Source organism: Malaclemys terrapin, chromosome 2 (assembly GCF_027887155.1).
Source record: "Malaclemys terrapin pileata isolate rMalTer1 chromosome 2, rMalTer1.hap1, whole genome shotgun sequence".
NCBI lineage: Eukaryota > Metazoa > Chordata > Testudines > Emydidae > Malaclemys > Malaclemys terrapin.
The window spans coordinates 222,864,185-222,887,304 of record NC_071506.1 but is presented as its reverse complement, the minus strand read 5'-3'; the positions used below and the strand labels follow the sequence as shown (position 1 = coordinate 222,887,304).

General features: G+C 42.2%; 1 protein-coding gene across 1 annotated transcript in view; it reads right to left on the bottom strand.

Moving 5' to 3' along the window:
- The window catches only part of COLQ (collagen like tail subunit of asymmetric acetylcholinesterase), a 65,626-nt gene that overhangs the window by 5,273 nt on the left and 37,233 nt on the right, over positions 1 to 23,120 (bottom strand). Inside the window, exons 7-15 of the mRNA XM_054018719.1 lie at positions 21,309 to 21,371; positions 16,705 to 16,731; positions 15,760 to 15,804; positions 14,787 to 14,822; positions 13,671 to 13,751; positions 7,582 to 7,678; positions 5,558 to 5,697; positions 1,849 to 1,968; positions 803 to 923 (exon numbers count right to left, since the gene is read on the bottom strand). Coding sequence (XP_053874694.1) covers positions 803 to 923; positions 1,849 to 1,968; positions 5,558 to 5,697; positions 7,582 to 7,678; positions 13,671 to 13,751; positions 14,787 to 14,822; positions 15,760 to 15,804; positions 16,705 to 16,731; positions 21,309 to 21,371 — 730 coding nt within the window. The remainder of the gene's footprint in view (positions 1 to 802; positions 924 to 1,848; positions 1,969 to 5,557; positions 5,698 to 7,581; positions 7,679 to 13,670; positions 13,752 to 14,786; positions 14,823 to 15,759; positions 15,805 to 16,704; positions 16,732 to 21,308; positions 21,372 to 23,120) is intronic.

The following is a 23,120-nucleotide window of genomic DNA, read 5'->3' as shown; positions in this document are numbered from 1 at the left end:
CTGCTAAAAGTGACTAGAAAGTAGTGAAGAGTTGCTATGTCTGGGGCAGTGATGAAGGGCAGAGGTAGCTCTAAAGTTGTTCTCCATGTTTGTATATTATCATTCGGCCTCTGCTTTCAGTGACCAGCGAAATGAAAGCTAAGTTTACTTGGCATGAACCAGTCTTGGGTAGATCTAGAAGTGCACATATTGAGCCAAAATCTGATTCCACTGAAGTCAATGGCAAAACTGCAATTAATCTCAATGGGACCAGTATCTGACCCATTATTAATCCCTTCTAGCAGAAATAGGAACATTTGTGTCCCAATATCCTGGACAAATTCCCAGCTGGGTAATTAGATCTTGCTTACCTAAAATCCTCACTTGTAGCCTTAACTGGTTAGAGCAATCATCTCCACTTCCTGTCCTAAATGTTTGTATGATGCACTAACCTGTTTTGCACTCAAAATCCCAATGATTTCCATGGAAGTTCTGTATATAAATCAATTGCAGGACCAGGCCTTTTAAAAGACGTCTGTCATGTTCTAACTCAGAGGTGATTCCTGTTTGTGAAGTGTGAAAAGCATATTTGGGATCCTTTGAGATAAAAGGCTGCATACAAGTTATTATTTTGCCTAGAGTTTATAGCAACTTGCATGCCCGATCTACTCAAAATGCAGCTGTCGTATCTTCCTTTTCGACATCGGTGTTCAGTTTGCAAACAGTCGCCTAAAGGTCCCACATAAGACATCATGGACTGCACATGTGATCGACATTATGGTTTGTTTAAAGAAAGAAATAACACTGCATAGATGTGACTTACTTATACAGTCATCTGTCACAATAGTATTGCCATCATCACATTCTTCCCCATCCTGGATGATGCCATCTCCACAGGTGCTGCCATCCTCTACAGGGTAATCCACAGGATAGAAAGGGGTAAGCTATCCAAATAAACACATGACAATTACCAGAACTGAACTATAAGAGTCTTGTTATCATTAAAAAGGTGAAGTGGGTGACAGAGATGGGTACAAGCCACATAGTTTGGATTCAAATGGGATCTTTGCCAAAGTTTGGGGCTTTCCAGGATTTGGTTTGGCCTACTATTGAGCCAGTTGGGAACCTGGGATCTGGATCAAAACTTCTTCAGGGTTTAGTGAATGTCTGAAAGTTTGGTTTGAGCCCACCTCCAGAGAGACATTTTTCAGGAAGTGTCAGTACAGCGGAACCTCTGGGAACTGCTTTACATTGTAACCAAGTATTCAGATCATGTTATTTCAAGGTGTGTACTAAAAGGGTCTCACACAGGGCCTGATTCAAAGCCCACAGAAGTCAACTTCAGTGAGCTTTGGCTCAAACCCTCACAGCTGTGTGCAACTCAGTGGTTTTGGTTTGCAGGCGTTTGTACAAAACTTGTTTTTTTCACAACTTCTCATGAGTTATGGTTTTGTACAGGGTCCAAACCCTCTGGCAAACCTGTTCAGTTTTGCCTTATGGGTCAAATACCAAAGCCTCTCTGCCACTCCAATACACCAAAACACAGTCCCAGTTTGTTCACCAGTTGGGCGAGGTTCACAGGGAGGTTTCCAAAACCTGAAACCATTAACAAATTAATACCGCCAATAGCTAAGACTCCTGTAAACAAGAATTCCAGAATTTTATTCAGTTCTGGCAGTGCTCCACTTTTTAGGAGAAATTTCCACAGAAAATAATTAGGTGCTAAAACACTGGAGAAAATGAGCATTTCCTTTGGTTTTAATTTTTCTTTATGAAATCCAAAGTTCAAAAGCACAAATCTTGTTTTTAAAATGGAACATGAATCTTCATGAAATCAGATGCCTTCTGAGACAATCATCATGTTTTTACCTGGATTGGAAGCCATCCAATGGTATCCTTGAAATACAGAGATCTCTGATCTCTTCGAAAGGCTAAAGCATTTTCAGTGTTCAGCCGGTCCAACTCCTCCTGATTGTTCACCACAAAAATCTGGGACACAGAAAATGAAATCACTGAGAATCCTTTCAAACAGCGTTTCAGTCATGGGGTCTAGTTTGCAGAGTTGACAAACAGCTCTACATATGTCGATAATCAAACAGAACAATTATTTAATAGATGGATTCCAAAAGCAGCACTGTATTCATAATACTATGCTGAAATGTAAACCCGTGCACTTCCAGGTCACCAAAGGACAACTATAATAGTTAAGAGAGTTGAGTTTTAAAGAGCTAGTGCCTCAATTTCCTAGGACCAAATTTTTTGAACTCAGCACAGCTAGTCCCACAACAATACTTGTGCAAGTCATTGCCTGTGCAGAAGCTCATGTACACAAATGGGTATTTGCAGGAGCAATTACAAAACACATGCATACAAAAGGGTTTTGGGGGATACATTGAGTGTGCCAACATTTCTTCATGCACATTCATTGCAAAATAAACAATTAATTGCATTGCTAGAGCCCCTACTTAGCTTTTAATACTTTGCTCAGACTTCACTGCACGGAAATCTGTACTTCTCTATATGTGGCTGTTTCTATCCAAAGCAAATTTTTTAATTGAATAGAAAAATTAGTTCAAAACTAGGAGAAATAGAATGTGCTGCTCCCTTCCCAAATTCTTTTATGTCTCAATCATTGAAATTTGGCAGCAAGAGGCATTAAGCTGTAATCTCTTCCTTTAGCAGTTTAATCAAATTAATTTTAGCAGGATTCAAAACATTTTTAAATTAAGAAAAAGTAAATGGAACGCATCTGAAGAAAATGGATTTAGTAACATAATGTCTGAGCCTGATTTCCACTAAGATAAACAGAACGAGTTCTTTTTAAAAAATCAAGGGTAATTTATTTTTACATAGCATGACAATAACCCAGGGCCCCTAACAAAACTCAGCATCATTAAAAGCAGCATTGAATAAAAATGCCTTCCATCAAATGAAGGATGACAGTGAAGACTAGAGTCTCCCTCCCCCACCAAGAGTTGAGTCTGCAACTGTCAAGCATTCGTAGTTTAAAGAGGAAGGCCCAACATGGTAGCTCTAACTTCAGTTGAAATCAAACGGCAGTTTTGTCTTCTCAGCAGCTACGGATTTGAACCCAGAAGCCACAGTTACAGAGACGAAGACTAAACCGTGGTTAATGACATGCAAACCTGAGCTGACACTTTACACAGGGTATGTCTACACTACGAAATTAGGTCGATTTAATATAAGTTGATTTTTTAGAAATCGATTTGATACAGTAGATTGTGTGTGTCCCCACTTAAGACCATTAAGACCATTAAGTCGGCGGAGTGCGTCCACAGTACCGAGGCTAGCGTAGCCTTTCGGAGCGTTGCACTGTGGGTAGCTATCCCACAGTTCCCACAGTCTCCGCCGCCCACTGGAATTCCGGGTTCAGCTCCCAATGCCTGATGGGGGCAAAAATATTGCTGCGGGTGGTTCTGGGTACATGTCGTCAGCCCCCCCCACCCCCCCATGAAAGCAACGGCAAAAAATAGTTTCTCGCCTTTTTTCCTGGGTTGCCCGTGCAGACGACATACCACGGCAAGCATGGAGCCCGCTCAGCTCACTGTCACCGTATGTCTCCTGGGTGCTGCTGGCAGACACGGTACTGCAGTGCTACACAGCAGCAGCTTCTTGCCCTTGCAAGTTAGCAAAGATGGTTAGCAGCCGTATTGTACTGTCTGCTGCTGTCTCCTGGTTCCTCCTGACCGGCCTCAGTGAGGTCGGTCGGGGGCTCCTGGGCAGACATGGGTGCTCCTGGCCAGCCTCGGTGAAGTTGGTTGGGGGCTCCTGGACATAAATGGGAGTGACTCCAGGTCATTCCCTTCTTTAAGTTTCGTCTAATGGAAATTCAGTCCTGTCTGGAATATCAGGCAAGCCTACCAAAGAACCAGAGAGGCAAACAGCCGCTCCGGGTCAGAGCCCCAGACATCCCACTTCTATGATGAGCTGCATGCCATTCTAGGGGGTGCCCCCACCACTACCCCACCCCTGTGCTTCCCTCCTCCCCCACCCCTCCCAGACTACCTCCGCAGTTATTCCCTCATTTGTGTGATGAATTAATAAAGAATGCATGAATTTGAAACAATGACTTTATTGCCTCTGCAACTGGAGATCAAAGGGAGGAGGGGAGGGTGGTTGGCTTACAGGGAAGTAGAGTTAACCAAGGGGGCGGGTTTTCATCAAGGAGAAACAAACAGAACTTTCACACCGTAGCCTGGCCAGTCATGAAACTGGTTTTCAAAGCTTCTCTGATGCACGGCACACCCTGCTGCGCTCTTCTAACCGCCCTGGTGTCCGACTGTGCTTAATCATTTTGTCTTTTAGAATGGAGTTCTGATAACACGGATTCGTCTCCCCATACAGCGATCAAATCCAGTACCTCCCGTTTGGTCCATGCTGGAGCTCTTTTGCGATTCTGGGACTCCGTGATCACCTGTGCCGATGAGCTCTGCATGGTCACCTGTGCTGATCAGCTCGCCATGGTGGACAAACAGGAAATGAAATTCAAAAGTTCGCGGGGCTTTTCCTGTCTACCTGGCCAGTGCATCTGAGTTGAGAGTGCTGTCCAGAGTGGTCACAATGGAGCACTGTGGGATAGCTCCCAGAGGCCAATACCATCAAATTGCGTCCACACTACCCCAAATTCGACCCAGCAGGGTGGATTTCAACGCTAATCCCCTCGTCTGGGAGGAGTACAGAAATCGATTGTAAGAGCCCTTTAGGTAGACAAAAATGGCTTCGTCGTGTGGATGGGTGCAGGGTTAAATCAATCTAACGCTGCTAAATTCGACCTAAACTCGTAGTGTAGACCAGGGCAAAGAGCTCCCAGAATGGAGACGGCTTTGGGGATATTGGGTTGTGACATGCTGTGAAAGGAATGATGAATTGTAAATGTGAGTAGGTGTCACTGAATTATCCAGCTCTGGTTGGAATCCTGCTCATAATGAAACCTAGCAAGCCAGGCCAGGAGATCTCTCTCCTGGTCTTTTATGGGTGCATCTGTCTCAGCATGCCAATTTTCTTTAGGTGATATAAGGGGACTTCAAGGGTGCACAAAGATGGCTTTGAAGAGGAGACATATAAGTGCAAACTTAAATCCAAATTCTTAACACTCAAGTGAGTAAGGACAAATGGAGTAAGCCAGCAGAATTGCCAAGGAGGGAGCATTGCTCAGCAGGCGGTGGGATGCAACCAATGACAACCCAGTTTTATTAGGATATGGCTTCCAAGATTGCCTTCTTTATCCAGTACCCATTAAAATATACTCAGGTAAGAGCAAATGTCTGCAATCCCAAAATAGGGAATCCTAGAATTGGGCTAAACCACATGTCCAAGACTGTGTTATTTCAAGACAGTCAATAGTATCCAAACACACCAAGTCTTGGAGCTTGTTATAGGATATAGGTCCTTCACCTAGACTGACTCTCAAGGTTTATATACTAGAAATAAAACTCTGAAGCACACTTATGACATTTAGACAAGTTCTCCCTTTGATCCAGAAGTTTGGCCAACACAGTGCCTTTAAAATCAAAGCGCTTAAAAATCATTTACTTAACCTCCTAACAAGCTGCCTTACCGCAGGGACTTTTGGATAGCTGTGTCCAATCATGGATTCCTCATAAGGTGGGATATTCACATTTTGTGGGGGTTTGCAGAGACATCTCCCTGGAGGTCCTGGAAGCCCTCTTTCCCCTTTTGGTCCTATTGTTAATTGTCCTAGGAAGCAAAATACCAGGCTGCCATGTTATGTCATTACTGTACAGAACACAAACCCAGCCTCAGAGGGGAACAGCTGAATGTGGACTACATAATACCTATATGCATCCGAAGAAGTGGGCTGTAGTCCACGAAAGCTTATGCTCTAATAAATTTGTTAGTCTCTAAGGTGCCACAAGTACTCCTGTTCTTCTTTTTGCAGATACAGACTAACACGGCTGCTACTCTGAAACCATACAGAATACCAGTAAGTTGAATTCACATCTGTCTAAGGTCTGGGTGCTGTGAGGTGCTGAGTTATCTCCCATAGACTTCACTGAGAGTTCAGGGAACTCATTGCTATGTGGGAGCAGATCTTAAGAGTACCTATATTAACCATATGGGGAGGGACATCATCACAGGGTGGGGTTTTAGGATAATAACTCAAATTATTGGACCAAAAAGGTTTGGAATTAGCAAATCTGATATGCGCAGCTTTCTATGGGTGGAGTGGGACCTTTAAAATCTTGGTTGCCCTCCCAGCAGTATGGAGAAAACATCGCTTTGAAATTTTCCAGCTGATTTAGTCTATGCTTAGGTGTTTCTTATTGGGGGACATCAGCTGTACGAAGATCCATTCCCAAACAGCCGCCAGCGCCATAAGTGTACTGTTTCCAAGCCACTGCAGAGAAGGTAACTCTCGCCCACTGAATAAGCCAAGAGGCGGCAAAGGGAAAGAGAAAACTGAGCAGATGAGCAGCAGCACAACCAGCTGGTGCTCATCTGGAACACTCTTGGTTTCCAGCCATTTGTTTTTGTAAAAAAAATTTAAAAATGAACACCCTTTTTTATCCTTCATTATAAAATCATTAGGGAAAAAAACCTGACTGTTAATATCAACTATTGCCGCCTCAGAATCAGATTCTGTGTTGTCCCACATGTCTAGCGTTTGTCTTCTCCAAAGAGAAAGAAATCTGCCTAGGGTTTGAGTGAATTCATATGCTTGAATCTGTATATTTTTCAATAATAAGGTTCTTCCTCCCTCCCCCAACCTCTGCCTTTATCTCCGCAATATACACAAAATGCAGAGACTGCAGGGGCATTTGCAGCACACATGAGAAGGAGAGAGAGACTCCTTTTCATCTCTCCCATCCCCCCCCCACCTCCTCTCAGCTGTTATTATGGCATCAATTATATCTGATATGCTTCTCTTTTGCAGAGCAGTGCAGAGTGAGCCTGCACCATGTGATTAGAAGGATCAATCTTGCTTTGTAAGCTGGAACATTTTGAGGAGGAAGGCTCCTGTCTCCCAGGATCTACTATGAGGACTCATTAATCCTCCAAGGCTGCCATAGCTTTCCCTCTTCCTCAAGCCCATTACCACATGATGGGGTTTTAGGATAAGAACTTTCTCTCTCATGCGTGCTGCAAATGCCTTTGTGCTCTCTGTCTTTTGGGTGTATGGCAGAGATTGGGGGAGGGAGGAAGAGTCTTATTACTGCACATTATACAAATTCACACAAATCCTAGGCAGCTTTGTTTCTCTTTGGAGATGAAAAAAACTAGACATGTGCCACAACATAAAAGCTGATACCAAAGTTGCAATAGTTGATAATAACATTTAAGGGTCTTTAGGGAATCTTATGGGCCAGATTATCTGTTTTTATTTAAATATTAGAAACCAGAACAGATGCTTCAGAGGAAGTAGAACCAGCATCATGGACAATCATGGAACAACCTGCTCACAGGGGAAGTTTCTTCCTCAACCCAGGCAGCTTGCAACTGAACAACCGAAATGTCATGGACGTTTCTGTACCAATACCTGTTTAACAGCATGATACAGGCTAGGAGAGGGGTGAGGGAGGGAAGATGGGGAAGATGACTGCTAAGAGTGGTCTCTCTTACCTGATACTGAAGGTCCTGGTGGACCTGGTTGACCCAAAGGACCAGGCCTGCCAGGTGGACCCATAATTCCAGCAGGTCCAGTATCTCCCTTTTGTCCCTAGCATATGAAAAACATTCATTAATGACACAACAAATTAGTATCTACTACATTTAACATAAAGAAAGCAGATCCACCAGTGGAAACACATCCATCGTACACTTCATACCCACCATGCCTGGGGACACTGGAAGAGGAAACATACCTTATTCTCACACATGAATGAGGAGGAAAGTCCTATTGTGATTCTGCTCTGAGATCAGACTATGTAAAAGTGGCGCCATCTTTCTCAATAGATCTGTTCTCTGTGTGTAGTCAAAGTCATATCTGCTGATGTGAGTGACTGAAATTAGTTTTTACTGCTGTTAGCTATGCAGGAGGCAACGCAGAGTGAGCTGGATTCTACTGCTCCTTGTGCATCATCTATAGAATTGTTTACCAAATTCCAATCTATACTTGTGCAAACCCTTCGATGGTTGGGCTTGCGCTGAGGTGACTGAGGAGGCTATAATTTGCTGACAGTGGGGTTGTCCTGCAGCACTTTTATAACTGGTGATAATGCACAAGGAGGGAAGCTTGATTTTTGTTGCCTAGGCTGAGTTTTCAGGGCTGGCAGAAAAAAAATCTTTTCACCTATAAATGGAGCAAATCTGACTTGGAATCAATGAGACACAATAAATGTGGAACCCCAGGATGCCATTTTTATTGTCACTTTTTGGGCAAGGGTTAATTTTTTCAAAAGCCACTAAGTGACTTAGGAACCTAAGTCCTATTTATACAACTAATTTGGAGCTCGAGTCCTATTGACTTTCACTTAGGTCCATTTGAAAATTTTGCCCTAGGACTGCACAGCATCTGCCAGTTCTTTGCCTGTCTCTAGCCAGTACTGTCTCTTTCATAAGCTTTAAAAACACCCATGCAGATTTTAATACTTCCGTCAAAAAATAAAAAGAAATGCCAGTTAGAAAAATAGATCAAATCCAAATTTCTCAGAGACCCAGTCTCCTATTAGAAATGTTTTTGAATTTAATACGATAGTACTTATTTAAGATAGTTATATTTATCTTGTTATCTGTACAGTACCTGAGGTTTACGTTTCTCTCTCTCTCTTTTTTAAAACTGATCCAGAATTCCATGGTGCATCACTTAGTCCACCGTTTACATAACTGGTATGACCTTGATGCAACAAGACACACCATTTTGCATGGTAAAAACTGTATATACTGTATTAACTTTCCTTTAATCCCAAAGGTGATGAATTCCAATGAGGTGGTGTAATTCTAGGGTAACATGCGTTCAGAGAATAACGACAGGCCACTGCACGTCTTGTTTCAGAGTAACGGAGAGTACACATAGCCATGTATACTAAAATAATTTTGTGTTATATAATACTCTGTATCCCATGGATAACTTTAAATGTCATCTGCAGTATCTGTAGCCAGGGCCCATCCAGAATTAATGCAATATTTCACTTTGTTTAAATAATCGCTTTTTCACCAATGAACCTTAGTGTCCATGTGAATATTCATGTTGATGGTCAGTAATTGCTCACATTATGCAATGGGCACACAAAACTGGCAGAGCACAAGAATAAAAAATTGAGTAGCAACCAAGAAACTTCCTAGGAAACCTCCCTCCCCCTCAAAATGAATAAATGGCAGAGGAAATAAACTGTCATATACTGGACTGTCTGAGAGGTACTTGATTTCCATGTGCAATATACTGGATGAACAATCAACTAACGCTCCTTGCTCGATGAAGATAGAGCAAACCAGGACAATAATTTACACTTGAATGTCTTTTGCCTGGTTTCTTTTCACGAATCCCTACAGCACTTGGGAAAGCTCTTCTCAAAGACCAAATTTAATTTTCCTAGATGCAGGGAACCAACCCTCTAGAAGGGCCTTTTTCCAAGTAACACTATTCGCTCATGGCTGATATAAGACATTCTACCTTGTCAACATTGAAATCCTGGACTGGCTACTTAGTGTCAATTTCCATGTTACAAAACTGAGGGAATGGCCCTTTTTATGTCAGTTTGGGAGCAGCAAGGCTGTGACTTCTGAGTTCCACAGTCTGCCTATCTTTTCAGAATGGATATGCTCCTGAAGACTCAGCACACAACTGAAGAAGCCAATGAGATAATCAAGATGGATCTCAGAATGGAACTGGAAGTAACACTTTCTTAATTTAGCTGCTATGCAGACATTTATACAGGGATGTCAGCTGTTTCAGGAGACAGGAAACAGCTCTGTGTGGGCGAAAGCTATCTTCTCTGTTTAACAAATAGCCATTTAAATACAGATTTCCCATTTAACACAAGCAACACGTATAACAGTCAGGCCAGCAAAGCCTTAAAATAATATTTTAAAGTTTTTTTAAAAAAAGAGAAAATAAAAATATCAGCGTAGTTGATCAACAACAAAGAGGGAAACCCAATTTTCAACCTTGGATACATAAGGTTAGTGCTCAAATTGACATTTAGACACTCAGAGAGTACTTGGATGCTAATGTCCAAACATGGGATTTTGACTCCTAATTTAGGGCCAGATTAAAGTACCCTTAATCATGCTGAATGGTACCTTACACCACAAATACTCCTATAAATCAATGGGATTACTTATTGAGTAAAATACTACTTAATGTGACAAAGCTCCCAAGCTCAAAAACTGATAAGATCAAAAGTTACTGCAACTCCAAGTATTAAAGCAGAACTGTGAGCACTGTGCCTTCTCTCTATTTAGGCATCAGAGTTAACATCTGTGCCCGTTCCTTCTGGTGGCACAAATTAACATAGTGTAAGAAAGATGTCAGAGGGTACATAGCAACTTTTAAAAATTCACATCTGACAGGGCAAAATTCTTCTCTCTGTATCATGTGACAGACCTATTTTGCATATTCTGCACTTGGTTTGTATTCTATTTTTAGGATTAACCTTGCAAAAACTGGTATTTAAAAATTTCCCACATGGTAAGGCATTATCTCACATGGACTTATTCCTATTGGCACTGCACCACCAACAAATCAGACCAATGATTCAGATTTTCAGTGCTGGGTGCAGTGGCGGCTCCAGACACCAGCGCACCAACCATGTGCCTGGGGCGGCAAGCCACGGGGGGCGGCCTGACGGTCGCCGTGAGGGCGACAGTCAGGCTGCCTTCGGCGGCATGCCTGCAGGAGGTCCGCCGGTCCCGTGGCTTCGGCGGCAATTCAGCGGCGGGTATGCCGAAGGCGCGGCACTGACAGACCTCCCGCAGGCGTGCCGCCGAAAGCCACCTGACTGCCGTGCTTGGGGCGGCAAAATACATAGAGCCACCACTGGCTGGGTGTAATCATCTTGCAAATAAAATACCTGCAACTGGCCATTGAACATAAGCTTCTACAAAGGAACTGCTGGAGCTCCTGCAACTGTATGCAAATATTATTGTTTAAAATTGGTTCAGGTTGTAAAGGAAGCAATATGAGGAAACATCCACTAAAAATGCAACTGATGATGCATATTAGCTCTTCTGAGTTCGTAATTAATGCAATACTTTTAATTACTTGGAGAAATGTATACATCTTGTATTGGAGAAGCTTGCATCAACTTCTATATACAATCAGCTTTTACACCTAATCCCAAAGAATTTGAAGATGTGAGTTCTATACATATAATTGTTTTGAACCCTCCAAAAAGAACAAGTTACTATAATATTATTTCATCTGGTTAATCTTTTACCAGATTTCAATGAGTTTTATTTTAAAAGTTGCTGTGTGCCCTCTGTCACCATTTTCAGAGTGCATGGATTTATCTTCTGTATGCAGTACTATGATGATTGGTTCCATACATGTAACCAGGATGATTAATCAATGCAATCTCAGGATCTACTCCATAAAGAGGAAGAGACAGTAAGAATGTTTTATAACAGCCTCCTTTCTTTACACAGAGGTGTAGTAACCTCCAAGGCCCCAGCAATCTGATCTGTGTGGACAGACACCCATCGAAAGTCCATTTGAACTGAAGGGGGCCATGCCGAGGCACAAGGGTCTATCCATGTCAATCCAGTTGCAGGATTGGAATTTAAAATGGTACTGGAGGCGTACTTAGTGCTTACACAGTAACATTACTGTGTTTTTGAAGTACAAACCAATGGTTCTTGTGAGTCCACAATGTATTAATCTAGTCCATTAGAGTGCCAGGTGTCTCTTTTCCAATGCACACAAGCAGTTTCTCTATGAGTCTGGTCACTGTTTAGCCAAGCTGAATATATTTAATCTTCCCTCATAAATCAATTCCTTCAGCCCCTAATCATTTTTCTTGCTCTTCACTGAACTCCTCTAATCGGTTGATATATTTCTAGCATGTATTGCCCAGGGCTGAACGCAGTATTCTAGGCATGGCGGTCTTGCCGGAACCATATGAAGATGGATTATAACCTGCTCCCTGATGTGACACCTTTGGATACACAACCCAGAGCCCCCATTTACTTCAGCATTACTGCCTCCCAGCTTTCTACCTCTTACTAGTTATTTGTATTTTATATTCATTCATAGATTAGAAGGCCAGAAGGGACCACTGTGATCATCATCTACTCTGCCCTCAAAAATTACAGTTTCCCATCAAGAAATAAACCTCTGGCCTCCAACGTGACAGGCAGGGATACTCACCACTATGCTAACAAGGAAGGGTCTAGAAGTGCAATTCTGGTGGGATTCAAACCCACAATCTTTGAATGCCCTCTCAGCTCTAGAAGTCCAATGCACAACAGAGCCACTAAAAGTGCATTTAAGTCCGGCTGAGATTTAAATGCAGTTTGCTGGATTGAGAGTGTAGCGTGCCAGTCATTACATTGTGCAACCATTCGCATTATCCCCTCGACATATTAGTTCCAGGTTGAAAGTAACGTTGCTATTTCCTACACATATTTCTAATTTTGCACCACTGGACAGTTTGTTTTCATCTCAGATGCCATGTTGTGGTGACTGATGGTAAATGATGAGAGTGGAATGTTTCTGATTCCAAACCAAACTCAGAAAGCAGACTATAAAGGCTTCCTCCAATAGGTTACTTCCAAAACCTTTCCATAGGGTGGAAATGGGAAGCAGTGCAGTGTTTACACCATGGCCAATGAACTCTGCCCCACTCTGCTGCTGAGGGCGGATGTTAGGGATGCTCTGATCATGTACAGTGGCTCCCCAACTCCACGTGGGTGAGAAAGGTAGTTGTGGAGACTAAGGACCAGATGCTGACCTTCACTGTGGCTTCTCCAGTGCCCCAACAGGTCCATAAAGCCAGCTTACTTGTCTGGCTAAGAATTCTCTTAGCTTGAAGTGACATCCCTTCTCATAGCCCCCAATGACAACAGCATGGCTGGAGTATCCCTACACGCTGGGTATCCCTTGCTGCCATAACCATCCCTTGGGCTATTGACATCTGGGGAGAAATTAGAGAAGCCCTGACTCCAAGCCAGCCTTAGTATTGGGGAGCCACAAAGGTCTTGTGAAACCTCTGTTGCTCCCAACACTTTGGGTCCTGTCCTGTGCTGAGTGTACCTCAGTGGTACCAGAGAACCAGGCCCTGAATTGAGTCGAGAGTCATAACGGGGATATCCTAGCTGCCAGTTCTAACAGGGAAATGTCAATGAGGGCAGGACTGTGGAGCCTATCAGCTGTAAGAACCGCACCCGTGCCATGCTGTTTGGCACTCGAGGGAAGATCACAGCCCTGTCTGAAGTTACACTCAACGAAAATCTTGTCATCAATCTAGGAAAAATTACATTTCAGATAATATACAGCCTGACCTTAGACCTTCAAATTCTGACTGTATGACTGGAACTCCTACACAAGTAGAACACTTACATTATACACTGTATGTATGCACACACACACGCATGTGCGTGCTCACGCATCCCCCCCCCCCATATATATTCAAAATCATTCCATTTCTATGCACAAAAAGTGGAGAGAATCAATGTAACAAAATACTGGCGCATGAAAAGATAGAGGATCTAGTCACTCATCACAACCACACAAATCCCAGAAAACTCGTAAAGAGAAAACATAGGTTTCCTACTTGTTTGCCTCGTTTTCCTGGTCTTCCAATAGGTCCTCTGTGCCCAGGCACTCCAGGTTCTCCCTTTGGACCCATTTCTCCCTTGGGGAGTTGGGGGTGGGAGGGAAAAAAAGCATGTCTTAAGTATAGAAATATGTATTAAATTGGTAATATGTGTCGTATACAACACAGCAGGTAATTCAGTACGTTCAGTGTACACGGTTACTCTATGTGCACAGTTTGGTCCTAAGAGAATACCATCGTTGTTGTACAATATATTGCCAGTTTGTGGTTATAACTAAATACTTTTAAAAAATACTTTAAAATTTTAACTTATTTTTTTACCCAAAATCTCTCAGAAAGGCCCCTCATCTATAAAAGAAGCAGCTGGGGAAATTAGAAACAGGTTAGCAGACATGGGGTTATCCAGGCAACTTGGCTAACAACCCTCTTTCTGACACATTTCAAACTATCTAGCTTTGCTGCAAAGACCCGTAATTAATAAAATCACCAGTAAGAAAGGTGACCAGCTCTCTCCTCTGCTATCCCCTTCAGAAGTAGCCATTATTTTCTTAACTGAATTTCCTAGACAAAATGTGACTATGATTGTTACATATAGACCTTCCTTTAAGGATTCTGCCCATAAAACAATCTTTAAATCGGAATTATAATTATTTGTCTAGTTCTTGATTAATGGAGGTACCAAAACCAGTCAGGCTAAGCCCTACTATTTAGAAGCAGGTCATTCTAAATCAGAATACTATTTAATAGAGATGTTCAGTAACACCATGCAATTGGATTGGCTATGAAGTCACAAACAAGAGTTTGGAAACTTAAAGTGGGGGCAAGTTTCTGATCAAATAAATATTCCTGAAAAGAGAAATGGAAAAAAAAAAAAAAACCTCACCTAAGCCAAAACCTGCAGTCTTCACCTAAAATAAAAAGACTGCAGGGTTTGGTTCAAGGGATACAAAATACTGGTCACATGATTAAAATGAAACTCTCAATTTTTTGGCACCTTGTGACCAAGATCCATGGTTCTGGAACTTAGATGCTGCTGAAACCACACAATGAACCAAGTGTCTATGTGGCTGTTTACTCAAATTTCTAAGGAGACTTTATATCATGTTTACTTACTTTCTGCCCCAGCATTCCAGGGAAACCTATATACCCCTGTAAAGCAAAAGACAAGAGTAATCAAAAACATGCTGAGTGATCTTTGACAGCATAGCATCAGTTTTTGTTTTGATATACTCCAAAGGAGACAATGTATTGGGGTTTTGTAGCCAGACAATTTGTCCAGACACATTTTCATTATAAACAGGCAGTAGCCTCTTTGTGCCACAGTAGCTTGAAGATGAAAAATCCCTGGTGGCCAGGGCTGTGGCTGTGTGTGGCTCTTTTAATTAGCCAGAATGGGCTACCAGAGATCTCGAGGGTTTTAACACAGTACAATATGCTCAGCATGTCCCAGCACCCTAACATGGGAGAATATTCTTCACTCCCTGGCTGAAATTTAAAGGGGCCTGAAACTCCTCCTCCTAGCTGTCTGATGAAGGGGCCATATAACTCAAGAATTACTCTAGGGCACTGGTTCCCAAACTTTTTCCGCCTCTTGTGCCGGACGCGGCAAGTAAACAAACCGGTCCGGCCCGCCAGAGCCTTTCCCTGCACAAGCGGCGGAACAAGTTTGGGAATCACTGCTCTAGGGTCAGTGATGGAGGCTTTTCTGTGAACTCTCCTCCTTAGCAGCAGTTCCACAAATTCCTGGCACAAGAAGGAGATGGTTACTGTAAGACCATGTATAGCTAACAAATATTTTTTGTGACTACCACGCAGATCCTCATTGACCCAAAAAGACCACTGATATTTTGATCAGGACAAGGCCCAAAGCATTAACCAGATTAACCTGTACTTACATTGGGAGGGATTCACACTCTATGTGGTTGGGAATTTAACTTTATGGTAAAAATTCCACATAATCAAATCTCAGTTTATCGTCAGAACAATATGATATTATCAGCTAAAACCATTCGAAAAGGATTTATAGGCTGGCTTATGTTCACTCAGGTTTAATTTAAAGCCACTGTGAAACCAAAATAATATGTACCTTGTCTCCTTTGAGGCCTTTGTCACCCCTCTCTCCTCTGGCTCCCTGGGATGGGGGGAGGAATGGTAGAAATAAAGACAATTTTTACTGTGTCATAGGGAATTTTTTTCTTGTCTGTGTGAAGCATTAAACAGGGAAGGGCAGTTTAGTAACATATCGTAACATTCACAGTGTGTGGCTGACAGCAGATTATAAATTCACTTAAAAACATTCCTTATTATTAATATTTATATTACAGCAGTATCTACATTAGAACTCATTAGAAAAAAGGACACATTTGCTAAACTTGAATTTTTTCAATCGGCTCTAGTCTGGAGGCCGCAAACATTGTGCTATGCGTTATCTTCACACATGATAAGGGACTTTCTCTGCCTCCCAGATCCTATGATCTAAACAGATGATAGACAAAGGAAGGATTACTATGCTCATTTTACAAATAGGGAACACAGAGAGAAAATGATTCACACAAGTCCAAATAGGGAGTCTGAAGAAGAGCTTGGAATTGAATCCGGTGCTTTGGGAGCTCAGCCCAATGCTTACACCACATGCCCATCTTTCTTCTCAGTACAAGTCTTAATACCACTCTCCTTTCATAGGACCTTCTGATTTCACATCCTCAGCATCTCAACCTTGGGGGAGGAATAGCTCAGTGGTTTGAGCATTGGCCTGCTAAACCGAGGGTTATGAGTTTAATCCTTGAGGGGGCCACTTAGGGATCTGGGGCAAAATCAGTACTTGGTCCTGCTAGTGAAGGCAGGGGGCTGGACTCAATGACCTTCCAGGGTCCCTTCCAGTCCTGAGATAGGTATATCTCCTTATATTATATTATATTATATTATATTATATTATATTATATTATATTATATTATATTATAATGGTATATAGTACATTTCTACAATAGTTTCCATTATTGCTTTCAATGATTAAGTTATTGTAACACTGACCTTTTCTCCTCTACTTCCAGGGTAACCCTAAAAGGGAAAGAGAGACGTTTTACTGCTTCACATTTTCTAGATCTTCCAAGAAGTGAATTCACATCTTGCAAATTTAAAAGTCAGGGGGGGAAAAAGCTTAAATAATTAGTTGCATCAACTTCTAAATCCAAACCTTTTCTTTGTAGATTGTAAGAGAGCAGAGAAAAAAGTATAGCTATGAAGGTACAAGACAAAGACAAGATATTCCAGCCCATAAGACAGCATGAAAAAGCCAGCAGGTAAAGCAAGCAGGCTAATCATGTTTGAAATTGCTTTAAAAACTAAAAGAGCAGAAAGCAAATTCAATTACTGGTTTAATTAAATCTTATCCAGTCTCTGCAATTAATAACCCCAAGCAATTTTAGAAATAATTTCCCAATCACCTTTTTTTCCTCCTTAGTGGCAAATATTAAGTGAAGTCCCTAAAATACGTTTTAGTTGGCTTCCAATGTGAAGATTACTATAACTTTTAGTTTTTCCTTCTTAAGAAATACCCAACAAATAGCCTGGGAGCATGTCTGATTCCGTGCTATGTTAGGGATAGAAAGCTAAGGGAGGTGTCATTTTGTTCTTAAAAATCTACAGAATCATAATTTCAATGGCGTCACCCTCTGCAGCATGGCAGGAGGACTTGCCCCCTCTCATCCAGCACCAGGTCCCTTAGGTTTTGATACTACAGCATCATCAGAAATGGGTTGAAATTGTGCATCATTTGAAACCCCTTTCTACTATGAACACAACGGTACCAAATATGGCCTAGAATAATTATGGCACATAAACATAGCAATAAATGAGGGGTCGGTAGGCATAACACAGCATCCAAATCCTTTTCCCCAGTTTTTCCTGACAACCCCAGAACTCCATCAAATTTTGATCAAAACATTACCTATGGCTGAGATGACTTCCAAGAAATAACCAAGCACCATAAAGACTTATTAGGTTCTGTTAAATGCCAAGAAGGGGCTATTTTAAAGCTACAGGACAAACTTAATCCACTGGCAACACACTTGTGTATGATGGACCTGAGCTCCTCAATATCATGACGAAAGCAGTCTTCAGTGATGAGCTAGTTAGAGATGTCAATTGAAGGGACATTTTGGGTCATGTCTTGTATGAAGCCTTCAGAACCCAACAGATTATCCAAGCCTCCATCAATCTATGTGCTCCCGTCAAGAAAAACAGATTCAAGCTGTGCTTTAATGCAAAGAAGAAAGTCAGAGTGAAGATTGGCAGGGACTACTACAGAGCTAAGCACAGACAGGTCATTGTTTGTTCATCTCCTGATCGTGTTCAGATCTCATCAGGATGTTGATCTACGCGAGACTTTGGGAGAGAACAAGTTTTCCATGGTATCACGATCCACGTTCGAATGAAATAGAATAATGCATGTTTCAGGTGAACAGCAAACGAATGCACATCTTGCATGCTCTTCCTAAGCCAGCACCTACTAACAGTGTGACTAGTAACTGATGCCAGCAGAGGCCGTTCAGCATAGCAATCAGATGGCTGAGGTACAAGCTCTCATCAAACCAGAAACAGTTAACACCTGCTGAGATTTGGCTGAATACTTCATCATGAGGATACAGAGAAAATACTGGACTTTTGACAAAGTCCTCCTGGTGTTTGATGTGTATGCATAGGAATCAATTAAACGTTACCAGAAAGAAGAGTCTTCATGGTATTGAACCTGTCCAATACAAAATCACTGACTTCACGAACACCTCCAATGTCACAATGAAGAAGCTACCGTCTCATATTTGCATGAAGTACAAGTTATCCTCATACCTAGCAGGAGAAATGCTCCAGCATATGAAGAATTGCTCAAAGAATTCCATCATCATCACATGGCATAATGAAGCTGCTGCCTTGCACTGTTCAGTGGAGTTTCTTGGTAGTTCTATGAGGAGGCTGACACTAAAATTATCTTGCCTGCCATCAATGCCACAGAGAGGGGGGCTACTAAACTTCGGATTTTTGCACAAGACACAGATGTCCTAATGCTCTCTGTCAGACACTACCCACGGCTTCAGCAAGATTCTGTTTTTGTGCCTGCTGCTGGAGAACAGAATCACAGTCTGTCCCTCAGAGATGTGTTCCTATTGCTCAGACCTTAAAAGCCACCTCACTGCCCAGTTTCCACAGGATGTGACACTCCTGGACGGTTGTCTGGAAAAATCAAATTATTTTACTGGAATACATTTGATCTAGCCTCCATAGACTCTCACCTCACCGTGAAGGTGTTCAGCAGGGCTGAGACAGTTACTGATGAGGTCAAATGCACTTGGAAGCATTCGCATGCTGAGTTTATCATTTGATGACCAACATTATGACACTTGCACAGCTAGGTTGATGGATGTTTTCCAAGAAGCAAAGGGAGAAAAATTGCCACTGACAAGGGGTGTGTTTATACCTGCTATCAAGAGGACAAATTGTCAAGCAATGGAATGACTCCAGGATGATCAAGCACATCCAAAACTGCCCTCCTCTGTTGGGCATGGATGGATCTGTAAGGATGGACTGATCACATCAGTTGTGTGTGAAATACCAGGCATTCCTGAATCAATCATTCAGCTAATCAAATGCTTGTGTGCAAAGACCAGATGCTCACCAGCCTGCAAATGTTTGGCCAGCAGCCTGCCTTGTACAGAGATGTGTGAGCATGGTGCAGACGAGGACAACTTTTGTGATAATGTGTCTAGCAGAGGTGCCTTGTTTTCAGTCCTACATGGCAAGGCTAATTTTCCTAGGATTACCAAAAATCAATGTCTTTTTTAGGTAAGCAATGCATAATTAGAAAAAGTTGATTTTTAAATATTTTCTTCAATATACATCTACATAATTGTTCCAGGTTTGTCACTGTATTTGTGGTAGAAAAGGCGTTCATATAATACCCAACTCGATTGTACTATCAAAATTTCCATCAACTTGAGGAACTGGTGCTGGGAGACCATGGGGAGGGGTGGTCAGAGGGCCTGCCATGCTGCAGAGGGTGACACCATTGAAATGATGATTCTGTAGATTTTTACAAATCAAATGACACTCACCTTCCCTTTCTATCACTAAGTTGTCCATGTAATGAAATTTTACTACACTACGCTCCCAGACTAAAACGGCTGCATCTATTTCTTCTTTCCTGCTCCGTTTTTGAGTAAGGTAGTGACGTAAAGAGCAGGATGAAATAACACACTCTCTGCATTGGTCAGCGTACAATTGACATTTGAGTTCGGGTCATATTTGGAAATCCTTGTTGGTTGCATGAGAGAGATTGTGCTATTCCTGTCATGTTAAAGACATTAGTTCAGCTCTAACATTGAACACAAGGCCTATCCTCAGTGTGTACGTATCATGGGAGGGCATGGGAGCACATAGGCAGTTTACTGCCTTCTTTGTTTTTTATTCCTTTAACTGTTGCAAATTTACACTCTACGAAAAATATAGATGCTAAGGCCATATACTGTTCTCCTGTCCCCCTCTCTCTTCACATCCAAGTGGGCAGCACAGTCTTCATATCCTGCACCACATGCTGAACAGTTTGCAGTCTTGTACACAGAGGAAATGCCCTGAGAAGTATCACAGCACAAATGTTAACTGGCTGCTCTAGTACATAGTGCTCTATTTCCAACTTGGCATCACAAATGTAGAGCAAATAAGTGTAAATGTAAAGCAAAAAAGCAAATAAGTGACCCAAAGTTTTGCTCAGAAAGAAAGTTCTGGCTCTTCATATAATTAGCATCCCAGGCAAGTCTGGAAATTCCTGGAATCTAGGTACTGAGACTCCATAGTGAGCAGAATAACTGTGACTGATTGTGTCTGAATTACTGGGGTATTCACACACCTCCCACTAAGCCCACATAGTCTTGATGGCAATCTACTCTGGTTGTTCCAACATCCAGGCCACGAATCTCAACGAACTAGCTTCAGGACATTGTACTGCATGTTCTGTGCAGCCACCAGGGTACCCCCATTAGAGCCTTCCTCTCCCACAAGAGAAACAGGTTTCAGCATGTTTGAGGGAAGGATTAAGCCATCAGAGAAGAGACCTCATATTTTACCTTTTCCAGTTCCCTCATATTTTGTGTCATACACGTATACATTCAGAAGCCATAATATACAAAGAAATAAAAGAAATAATAATAATATAGAATATGATATCCAGAGACACCATCGTGTACATGGGGCAAATTCTTCCCACTATTAAACACAGCAACGAGAGTACATGGTTATAACAGAGGATGAATTTGTCCACATAATCTTACGGGACTGGAGGGAAAATAGTGAGATGGGTTACATGCGCTTTGCTCTTAAAATGAATCTCTTCCTGATTACATTGATTTACACCAAAACATTTGCGTAAGAAGCTAGGAAAGTACCCACAGCAGGCCATATTGCACAACCTTTTTTAGCTTCAAGAAGAAAATCTTGTGGTTTTAATTGTATTTAAAAGAAAACCCCAAAGCCTACTGTTATTTGAAACAGAACCAAAATCTCCACACGTGCTTTCTAACCAGTTCATGAGGGAAGCAACAGAGTGCTAGAAACCAATGTCTGAATATATAGCAGTTGGGTTAACAAACCTTTGAGCCAATTGGTCCTCTTGTACCTTGCAATCCCATCACACCCAAATCCCCCTTTTCACCCTAAAGGGGTTAAAAAAAAAAAAGAGTTAACAACTGTGGCTTTTGAAAGGTGTCATATTGGAACAACTGATGATTCCGTTTTTGTGTCAAATGTATGAAACATGCCTGACTTTAACAACTCTCGGTGTAGTTTTATAGTGTAAATCCAAACTGTATACTGCCAACTGACTTAGCCTGAGTCATCAGGCATTTTCTCATTTCTTCCACTCTCATCTCTTTGGGTATGATTTTCTTTCTAAGTAATATATGCTTTAGTTTTCCAGACCCTGCACAAGGATATGTGGGCAAATTATTCCCAGTAGCATTTTCCCCTATGCCAAGGTGTATAGACTCAACCTGGTGTGCCTTAATGATACCACCTCCCTGGGTTATAGTGACCAAATGTTGTAGTCTGCTGGGATCCTCTTGGTATGGAGGGATACAACCTGGCTGTTTTGACTGCCTGTCAGATGAGCATCTGAGAAGGGTGAGATCTGGAGTCACTGCAGAAGTAGCAGCCCTAGCAGGGAGGAAAACTTGGGCTCTTTGTGCTCCCTGCAGAAGGAAGTGCATTTGGCCTTTCCAGCTTCAGTGGTGAGCAAGATCTTCACGCTGGATGCAGCCTAGGCAAGGGGAAAGTTAATGGAGCTGAAGAGAAGACTTGGTGAAGCAATGTGGGAGAAGGCAGACCTGGAGGAAGGCTACGTCTAAGGGAGACTGGAAACCTGAAAGAGGACTAATGAGGAAGGAAAGAGAAAGGAGACCTAGAGATGGGGAAAGAGGGAGAAAACAGCCCCTAGGAGGTTTGTAGAAAGAAAAAGGTCTGGAAGAATAACTATGGGAAAGGAAGGCCTATGGAATTTGGAAAATGGGAGACAGACGACCTGGATGTGGAAAATGGAGGGAAAGAGGAACATACTTTAGGGAAACAAGCACAGGCACCTATAGAAATCTATTTAGGCCAAGCCAACCTTACCATCGATTGGTGGGAAACAGAAATAAGTGAAGAGTAGAAGACACAAACAAAGGAAACAAGACACAAATCTAAAGCACAGCAGGAGAACAGAGGAGGTTGACAGAAGCAAAAGAACAAGAAAAAAGGTAGGACTTGGAGCCAAGTTATGAGGAGGAGAGAAAGATGAGAAGGAGTGGGCTCTGTAAGGGGTAGGCTAAAAGCTACACTAATATATGAAACAGGAGAAAATTGTTCGAATACAGAAAAAAGAACAGGAGTACTTGTGGCACCTTAGAGACTAACAAATTTATTTGGGCATAAGCTTTGGTGGGCTAAAACCCACTTTGCCCAAATAAATTTGTTAGTCTCTAAGATGCCACAAGTACTCCTCGTTCTTTTTGCTGATACAGACTAACACGACTACCACTCTGAAACCTGAATACTGAAAGGCGCCCTTCACTAAAGGACTAGGATTCATGGATAGAAATGGCCAACTGAACCAGTTTTTCATTTTTAAAATATTGTTAATCTGCTCTCAGAGCTCAAAGTGTGGAGGTGCTAGATGGCTGTGCAATCCTCCCATTCTCATTGCTGCCACTGGGGGGAAAAACTGGTGCGTATCATGACTTTTGAGAGGGATCATTTCCCCACTCCCACCACAAATGGAGCACTGAGCCCTTTGATGCCAATGACCATTGTGCAGATTAAGTTCAGAGAAGCCTCAAAATACAGACGCTACCATGTACAGTACCTGGATCCCACCAGCATGTCCCTGCAGCTTCTAGGCAGAGAGGCCAGGGGGCTCTGCGCGATGT